Genomic DNA, 9878 nt, shown 5'->3' on the forward strand with positions numbered 1-9878 from the left:
CTGTAGGGACAGGACACAGGGAATGGCTTCCCCATGCCAGAGGGCAGGGATGGATGGGATATTGGGAAGGAATTGCTGGCTGGGAGGGTGGGGAGGGACTGGAATGGATTTCCCAGAGCATCTGTGGCTGGATCTCTGGAAGTGTCCAAGGCAGGTTGGAGCAAGCTGGGCTAGTGGAAGGTGTCCCTGGGAGCAGAGCCCAGCTCCCCCCGGCTCCCCCCTCCTGGCAGGGACTTGCAGAGCCAGAAGGTCCCCCCTGAGCCTCCTTTGCTCCAGGATGAGCCCCCCCAGCTCCCTCAGCCCCTCCTGCTGCTCCAGACCCTTCCCAACTCCCTTCCCTTCCCTGCACACGCTCCAGCCCCTCCAGGTCTCTCCTGTCTGGGGGCCCAGAACTGCCCTCAGGATTCCGGGGGGGCCTCCTCAGTTCCCATCACTGGACCTGTGCCCACCATATTCCCGGGATATCTCAACCCACATCTCCCTCCCACACCCATGAATGGGTCCCTTCCCCTGAGCAGTGTCTTCCCTGGCTGGTCCCTGTTTTCTCCTGGGGATCCCCTGCTCTCACTCCTTAATTACTTTAAGCATTTGTTTGGCTTCGCACTTCTCCAAGAATTAGCAGGCTGGAATCACTGAAGTCCTGGATTAGTGGTTACAGTAGATTTAGGGAACAAGTTCCTGGCTGCAGTTCCTCAGAAACACCCAGTTTGGACCTTTCTCAGTCTTTTGGGGCCCAAGATAACGGGATAGATTTGTCAGTTGAGTTTGGTGTGTTAATAACAGGGACTGCAGGATGGTTTGAAGCCTTTTCTGTCACTTTTATCTTTCCCTAAAGATAAAATAGGTGTTATTGTAAAATAAACGTTATTTCATAATATAACAAATATTTTATAAGAAATATTTATTATTTTATAGTAAATAAATATAATTTATAAAAAATAAAATAGAAGACCCAGCTATAATGTTCACATCTATTGGTCATTCCTCTCACTGGCAAACCCTCTTGACCACAATCTTCACTAATCCTCTTTTTTTATATTGGTGTCTTATAGACAAAACCCAGAGAGTTTTAGCAAAGCCACAGAACCTCTTCCAACCTTCTCATCTCATTTCAAAATTTAGTTAACAGCAGTGCTCTAAAATGAATATTTGTAGGGTTTTTTTAATTTCTATCTCAAGCCATATTTGTAATTCGAATAGTTATTTTTGCTGTATGTGGAGGTGTTCTCCCTCTCTAGGGTGAGGGTTGGGTGGTTGGAGGTTGGTCCTGGTGATGTGGGGCCATGAGGACCATGCAGGACACGTGAAGGGGCTCAGGGCAGTCCTGGGAATGCTGGGATGGTCCTGGATGTGCAGCAGGACAGCAGCCCTTCATCCATGCTTTGTTCAGGAGGAAGCTGGTCAGGGACACTTCCACCCCTTTCTTCTCCTCGTTGTATCAATGGTGTATCCAGACATGTGTGTTCCCATGGCCAGCAGTGGCATTTCTGCCATTACTTAAATTTTCAGTGCTTTCCTGCCCCTCTCCTCTGTGGGAATCCCATCTGGGATGAGGCTCTTCCTGTTGGTAACACCAGCCTGATTTTGGGTATCTTGAGGGGCAGGTGGCCACAGAAGGATCCTTGGGTTCATCTGTTCCCTTCTCAAGACATTTTTGCTGCTTTACTTCCAAATCTGTTCCATAACAAAAATGGGGAAGGGCTTTGATTGGAAGCTGTGTGAGGACACTGAGGGCACTTGGAGTGTTCAGCTGGAGCAGAGCGGACTGAGGGGAGACCTCAGTGCAGTTCCAATTCCTGGGCAGGGGCAGAGGAGGGGCAGGGACTGAGCTCTGCTCTGGGGGGACCAGGGACAGCACCCAGGGAAGGACTGGAGCTGTGTCAGGGCAGGGTCAGGTTGGATCTCAGGCAAAGGTTCTTCCCCCAGAGGCTGGTTGGGCACTACCCAGGCTCCCCAGGGCAGTGGGCACAGCCCCAAGGCTGCCAGAGCTCCAGGAACTTTTGGCTGATCTTCTGGGTCACAGGGGGTGACCCTTGGGGTGTGCTGTGCAGGGCCAGGAGTTGGACCTCATTATCCTTGTGGTTCCCTTCCACCTCAGCATATTCTGGGATTCTGTGATAATTTTCCCCCCTGTTCCCCCCACAGAGCAGCTCCCCGTGACTGGGTGGGCAGGAGCACCTCGTTGGGTGGGAGCTGCTGATCTGGCTCCCGTTCAGTTTGAGGTCACACTCACTCAGACAGGGCTCGGCGGGCACGTCCCGCTGGCCCCCACTGGTGCCCATGAGGGGTGGGCTCCCCGTGGTCCTCACCCTTGTGTCTCTCCGTGCCCGCAGAGTGTCCCCTGACGGCGGCGGCGCAGCTGGAGCTCAGCTCCGAGATGATCAAGGCCCTGCGGAACGGGGGAGCCCACCTGGATTTCCGGACGCGGGAGGGGATGACGGCCCTGCACAAGGCCGTGCGCTGCCGCAACCACGCCGCGCTGCTGGTGAGTGGGGCGGGGGGGCTCTCCCCGGGCTCTGCCCTCCTCTGCATCTCTTTCCCCACATGGGGTGGGGCGCACCAGTTCTGGTTCCATTGCCACCCGAGGAACCGACGGCTGAGGTGGATAGGGAGGGGGAACTCCAGCACCAGGGGTTTCTTCAGGTCCCGAGCCTGGAGGGGAGAGGTGCTCTCCCCCCGACCCACCCACGCGGTCCCATGGCAGCCACAGAGACAGCACACAGGCCGTGGAGAGGAGGCAAGAGAGAGTTTATTGTTGGGGGGGTTACATTTATAGGGTTAGGAGGATTCACAGAGGAACCAATTACCAGTTGCAGGAAGGGGTTAACAACCAATAGGAAGGGGTTAAAAAGATCCAATGAGAAGACCTCAGGACATCTTCCCAGGACACTCCTGCATGAGAGATAAGAGTCCCTCACAGAAGGTGTCGGGAAGAAGGAGCAGTGACTTCGCAGAAATACAAAAAGCCATTTTGAAACATGTTTAAACCACAGTTTCTCATATACTGCAGATCTACTGCCACACCCTCCCCTCCCTGCACCCCCCAGAGCCACCCCTGGCTGCCCCTCCTGGCACAGCATCTCCGGTGTTGCCCATGGGGTACCTCGTGGGCACGGGGGGGTGGCCGGAGCATCCCTGGCTGGTCTTCCCTTCCTGGTGGGCAGGTTTTTCCTCCTGGAGCTGCAGGGCGAGGTGGGCTCTTCTCTTCCAGACACTGCTGGACCTGGGAGCGTCCCCGGACTACAAGGACAGCCGGGGGCTGACGCCCCTGTACCACAGTGCCATGGTGGGGGGGGACCCGTACTGCTGCGAGCTCCTGCTGCACGACTACGCCCGGCTCGGCTGCGTGGACGAGAACGGCTGGCAGGAGATCCACCAGGTGGGCTGGGATCCGGTGGGAGATGGGGTGGGATCCGCCCGGGGCACTGCTGTCCTGGGGCTGATGGACGGGGAACTCCCATCCCCTGGGGTGCCACGGGCTGGGGAGGCACTGCTTGGTGGAGGCAGAGAGGGCTGGATGTGCTGTGCCAGCTCTGGCTCCATCCCAGGTTGGTGTTCTGGCTGTTTTCTTCTGGCCTCGGTCAGGAGCATCTGGGATCCTCCCCAGGAGTGTCTGGGATCCTCCCCAGGAGTGTCTGGGATCCTCCCCAGGAGTGTCTGGGATCCTCCCCAGGAGTGTCTGGGATCCTCCCCAGATGATGCCTGGCTCAAAGGATAGTGCTTTCAGATCCTGCTTCAGCACCTGAGGCAGCCTGGTTCCAAACCCAGCTCTGCCTGTCCCTGTTCTACACATCGACAAGTGGCTTTGGCAGAGGGAAGGCACGGATTGGGGGTTAGGAGACCTGAGCCAGCTTTGTGCTTCTCCCTTTGGGTGGAGGGGGATGAGCCCATGTTGGAGGGCAGGTTGTCTTTGGGCCTGTGGCCTCCCAAACCACCCCCTCCAAGAGGGATGAGTCCTGGCACAGCTACAGGTGAGAATGAAAAACAGGAGGTGTTTGTGATGTCCCTGCTGCCTCCGTCCTCCTTGGCTGATCTTTGGGAGCTGCTGGGCCTGGGATGGACCAGAGGGAGAGGAAAATGCACCAGTTAACCAGAGATGTGGGGCCTTGTCCTCTGCTTGGCCTGGGTGTGCTCGGGGCTTCCTCTCACCTGCAGTCACACTGAGACAGCCACCAGTCTGGAGGAGGCTCTGGGACCAGCACGATGCTGATCCAGGTTTTCCCGTTGATCCAGAGGTGATTTATCCCATGAGTGCCCAGGTGTGTGGAGCTGTGAGGAGCAGCAGTGTGTCCATGTTTACAGTCTGGGTTACAGCTCCAGCCTGGCTGCACTTCTGGAGCGTGGCTGGATCCAGCAGAGGATGTTCTGGGATTTATTTATCACCTTCCTGCCGCTCCCTGATCCTCCTCTGTTCCCTTTTTCCCACCCTGGCTGTGGGGCAGGCCTGTCGCTACGGCCACGTCCAGCACCTGGAGCACCTCCTGTTCTACGGGGCCGACATGACTGCCCAGAACGCCTCAGGAAACACCGCCCTGCACATCTGTGCCCTCTACAACCAGGTACGGGGGCACCAGGGAGGGCGGGGGGGCACCACCCTGGCTGAGGCAGCGACAACACCACCAGAGCTGGGGCCCCTCTCAGCGCTCCTGCTGCTCCCAGATCCACAGGGCTCCTCTGAGTGCAGTCCAAGAAGCTATTTCTGTTTGTAGCACCAGCCTGATTTGGGATTTCTCAAGAGTCAAGTGGCCGTGGTTTAATCTGTTCCGTTCCCAAGATGTTTTGCTGCTTTGCTTCCAAACCTGCTCTGTAATTTTCCCTCCAGTTCTTTTTCCTGCTTCGCAGCAGGTCCCTGGAACTGGCTGGGAGGGAGAAGTTTGCTGGGTGGGGGCTTCTAATTTGGCCATGGAGCTCACACTCAATTTGAGGTGGGCACATCCTGTGGCTTCCAGCCCTCTCCAGGGCAGGCAGGTGGCCTGGGGTCCTGTCCTGCCCACAAATAGCCCTCAATTCTTCCTGCTAATCTCAGAATTCTGGAGGAGACCGTGCAGGCAGCACAGGGCTCCATTTCTGTCTCATTTTCTGTGTGGTCACTCACTCAGCTCAGGGAAGTCGAGGCTGGTGGAAGAGCCCCCTCTGATCTCACGCCCCCGCTGCTCTCAGAGCGGGGCAGGGCAGGATCTGAGCATTTCTCCTGGAGGGTTTGCTCCTTCCTAGACAGTTTTATCCATTGTGTTATGTGAGCTTTTATTATAAAGGGAATTTCCAGTTTCTGAGGTGTCCATGCTTTAAAAACTGAGGCCTGTCATGGTTTGCCAGTGGTAGGTGGGGGACGGTTTGTGGCGTGGTGGGTTCACTCTGCACGTCATGGGCTCTTGGACCCACGTCCCTGCCCACGGAGGTGGGAGGGAGAGGGGCATTGAAGGGTTCAGGGGCTCATAAACACTCTGAATTAACACCATGGAGAAGCACAGAGCGTTCCAGACCAACAAGAAGCTTTAGGCAACAGCAGTACCTGGGAACGTGTGGTGGCCACGGCGCCAGTGCCCCCGAGGATGGACTTGTCTAGTGGAAGGTGATCCTGCCCATGGCAGGAGGTTGGAACTGGATGATCTATAAGGCCTTTCCAACCCAAACCATCCTGTAATTCCATGATTCCATGACTGGGGGCTGGGGATGCCCAGTTCACAGGGGGTGATCGTCCCTCCTCGCTCTTGCCAAGGGAGCTTCCCGAGCTCGGTGACCCCCGGGGTTGGCTGGGGTGTTGCCACCACTCTCAAGTGCTAATGGTCTCTTCCCTTTCCCCTTGCCAGGAGAGCTGTGCCCGGGTGCTCCTCTTCCGTGGTGCCAGCAAGGAGATTCGGAACTACAACAGCCAGACGGCGTTCCAGGTGAGCGGGGGGTGCTGGGCCACGGCCTCCCGTGGACCTGCCCCAACCAGGGCAGCTCTCAAACCTGGCTGGGGCTTTGCCTTCTGGGACAAACCCTCTGGCTCGGAATGTCTGTCCTGGCCCCAGCTGAATGGCTGGAGCAGGAGGGAGGAGGAGAGCACGTGGTACCTGCGGGAAGGGCTGGGAAGGTGGTGCCATGTGGGATGGTGGGACACTGAGCTTGGATCGTTTGGCCACGTGTCGTGGAGGTGGAAAAGAGAAGTTGTTGCTGGCTGTAGGAATGTAAATGTTAGAGAAGGAGGAGAATCCTTGGAGCAGGAGCAGAGTCCTTAGAGCAGGAGCAGAATCCTTGGAGCAGGAGAAGAATCCTTAGAGCAGGAGCAGAATCCTTGGAGCAGGAGCAGAATCCTTAGAGCAGGAGCAGAATCCTTGGAGCAGGAGAAGAATCCTTAGAGCAGGAGCAGAATCCTTGGAGCAGGAGCAGAGTCCCTGGAGGAGGAGCAGAGTCCTTAGAGCAGGAGCAGAATCCTTGGAGCAGGAGCAGAATCCTTGGAGCAGGAGCAGAATCCTTAGAGCAGGAGAAGAATCCTTGGAGGAGGAGCAGAATCCTTAGAGCAGGAGCAGAATCCTTAGAGCAGGAGCAGAGTCCCTGGAGGAGGAGCAGAATCCTTAGAGCAGGAGCAGAGTCCCTGGAGGAGGAGCAGATTCCTCAGAAATAAAGGACGGTGTTGCCACAAAAATGAGCACACCTGAATTTCTGAAGTCAAACATGAGGGCAGAGGAGCTCTAGTGACACTCTGGAATGGCTTTCTGGGAAATCTGCTGTGTAACACAGGTGGCAAAGGGAAACATCAAGTCCAGTGCCAACCCCGGTGTTTTCTCATGTCCTGTCTTCTCTTGGCCATGGCAATGGGGTGGGGTTGGGGCAGGGCAGAGAGAGCCAATACCCACAGAAATCATGGAAATGCCTCTGCTGCTGCCAGGCCCCTTGGCCACTGCCCTGCACACACCTCTGTTAATTTAATTGCTGTTGTTAATGAGATACCTTGGTGTCAGTGGCCTGAGATGACTTAAGATAGCAGTGAGTAATTTAGAGGGTTTAGGGCCTGTAATCTCCTTGGCTGTGTCCCCAGGGCAAACCAGCTCGTTGCAGGGGTGATGTGCCACCTCCTGCTGTCTGGAGAACCTCCTGCTGCTGGTGGCCTCACCTCTTTGGGCTGCTCCGGGTTTCAGGGGAGGCAGGAGCAGGGCCAGAGTTTTCCTAGAGTATCTTCCCAACTTCTGGCAGTCTGCACCTCTGTTTTCCTGAGCCAGGTTGGTACCTACATACCAACCTACATCACTCTTCCATTGCTCTGAGCTGGTTTTTCATCCATCAGTGCAGGTGCAGCCACTCCCAAAGCTCCCCAGCCCCTTCCAAATACGTCCTTCTCACAGAAGGATGGAGACACCATTTTTCGGGTGGGATATTCCATCCTCAAAATGCACTGGATGGGAAGAATCACAGACTGGTTGGGGTTGGAAAGGACCTCTGGAGATCTTCTAGATCTTCCAGTCCAACCTAAAGCAGGTTCACCTGCACAGGGCTGCGTCCAGGTGGGTCAAAAGAAGTTGGTTTGGGTTTCTTTTCCCTTCTGCCAACTGCCTGGATTGTAGCTGGATCATTATCATGGAATTCTTTGGGTTGGAAGGGACCTCAAAGCCGTCTGTCTGCCCTCCCCATGCCCTCTGAGGGAGCTGCTGGTTCTCCTGCCTTGTATCAAAGAGCCTGGGCCATCTGTGCCACTCCTGCCTCTCAGCAGGGCCTGCCTGGTGGTGATCTGCTGCCAGAACAGGAATTCTGTTCCCCACGTCAGGAGTTCCCTGTAAACAGCAGGAGGATCCCAAACTGCTGCTGTTCAGGGGCTCTTCCAAATGGTTCATTCCTGCTCCCCACCCTCTTTTCTCTCCCCATCAATCCCAGCTGCTCCAGGTGGTTGGTGCAAGCTGGGGGTAAGACCCTCCCTCAGCTTTGGTTTCTCATCACTTGGCTCCTCTCAAGTCCTGCTTCCCTTTTTCTCCTTGGTTTTCTCATGTCTTAAGGACATAAGAAGTGTTTTCTTCCTCAGGGACACGTGGGATGGGGTTAATCCCATCTCTGATGGGGTCACGTGCTGGCAACCCCACACTTGGAACCTCTGGGTCATTTTTTCCCCCCTTTTATTTAATAAAAGTTGTCTCTAGCTCCGTGTAAAAAGTGGGACAAGGCCAGTTCCTCATGGTCAGGTCTCCACCTGCCTTGCACTGTGTTTTCCAGCCTGTTTGAGGTACCAGCAGTTTCCTGCTGAGCATCATCCAGGTTTTATCTTGGTCACAGTGCTGAATTCCCAGTTTTCTTTCCCAAACCTCCCGTTTCTGACATGGAGCCTGAACTTTGTGTTTTCACTGTCAAGATAAAACCCTTAAGGCTGGAAAAGGCCTTTAATGTAGTCGAGTCCAACCCTCAGCTCAGCACCACCACCACATTCAGCCCTAAACCACGTCCTCCAGTGCCACGTCCACACGTTTGTGGGACACTCCCAGGGGTGGGGGCTCCGCCACTCCTCTGGGAAGGCGGATCTTGCTTGTCTGGAAAAGTTTTTGGAGGTTCCTTCCGCTGCCTCTGTGCATTCCTGGAGGGTCTGTGGGTCACCCACAGTGGCCGTAGGGCAGATTTTAGAATTGTGGAATGGTTTGGGTCGGGAAGGGACCTTAAAGACCATCCAGTTATGGGATGGAACCTTCTCCCCTGGGGGTTTACACAGGTCCTGTCACTTGTCCAAAATCAAATGTGGCTTTTTCTTCGTCTCCTCGGCAGCATTTGTGGTGTCTTGTGGCATTTACTTACCCAAGGTGGGCACAGGGAAATAGAAATACATAAAAATATGTTAAAATATAGAAATATAGAAATATATACAGACATATGAATATAAATACAGATATAGGTATAAATATGAACATGTGAGCTTCTTATTTTTGAGGGGGTTTATTGATTTTCCAGCCAATGGAGATGTTTATGAGGACCTATCAAAATGTAAACCCAGCGCTGGAAGTCTTAAATACCAACAGATAATTCAGTGGGATACATTTGTTAAAAAAAAAAAAACAAACCCAAACCTTTATAATTCTTTCTCCTATTGATCTAAGGGTTTGTTTGTTTATGTGAGCACGTGACCCAGGTATTGAGCTGAGACCTGAGGTCGTGATTTCTCCCCTGCCTGATCCGTGTGCCAGAGGAGCCGTGGGATCACTGCTGTTGGCTCATCCCAAACACGCCTGGGGGAGCTTTGAGGAGAGCAGACAAGGCTCTTAATGAGCAGTAAATGTCAGTTTTGTACAAGTTCCTTTGTCCTCGTGACACTCCTGCGTGAACTTTTCCATTCCTACACACGCAGGATTATCAGATGCAGGATTTAAAAATAGTGCCTTCGAATTCCTTTTAGTTTCACTGAAATTTAACAGTCAGAGCTGCTGCTTTTCTGTCAGAAAGTTGTGTGTACTTTTAATTGCTGCATTTTTGTGGGCCTTCCCCCCCCCAGGCTAAATCCATCCAGACAGGTTTTTGTGGTGGATGGTTTTTTTTGTGGATATATTGGGGTAGTAATGGTGATATAAGTAAACAAGGTTTCTTAGTTCAGGCTTTGCTGCTGTAGAGCTGCTCTGGTTGTGGTGCCCTTGGTCACCTGTGCTGGTAAAAGTGACCCTGGAATCCCGGGGGCAGTTCTGGGCCCTCAGACAGGAGAGACCTGGAGGGGCTGGAGCGTGTGCAGGGAAGGGAAGGGAGCTGGGAAGGGTCTGGAGCAGCAGGAGGGGCTGAGGGAGCTGGGGGGGCTCATCCTGGAGCAAAGGAGGCTCAGGGGGGACCTTCTGGCTCTGCAAGTCCCTGCCAGGAGGGGGGAGCGGGGGGGGGCCGTTCGGGCTCGGCAAGCCCCTGCGGGGGGGGGGGGGCCGGGGGGGGTCGGGCTCTGCTGC

At 54.6% G+C, this 9878-nt stretch overlaps 1 protein-coding gene across 1 annotated transcript in view; it reads left to right on the forward strand.

Moving 5' to 3' along the window:
• The window catches only part of SHANK3 (SH3 and multiple ankyrin repeat domains 3), a 96979-nt gene that overhangs the window by 51479 nt on the left and 35622 nt on the right, over positions 1-9878 (forward strand). The window contains exons 4-7 of the mRNA XM_017838773.1: positions 2334-2485; positions 3212-3379; positions 4443-4559; positions 5811-5888. Of these exons, the coding sequence (XP_017694262.1) occupies positions 2334-2485; positions 3212-3379; positions 4443-4559; positions 5811-5888 (515 nt within the window). The remainder of the gene's footprint in view (positions 1-2333; positions 2486-3211; positions 3380-4442; positions 4560-5810; positions 5889-9878) is intronic.

This window comes from Lepidothrix coronata, unplaced genomic scaffold, assembly GCF_001604755.1.
Source record: "Lepidothrix coronata isolate B3197 unplaced genomic scaffold, Lepidothrix_coronata-1.0 Scaffold357, whole genome shotgun sequence".
NCBI lineage: Eukaryota > Metazoa > Chordata > Aves > Passeriformes > Pipridae > Lepidothrix > Lepidothrix coronata.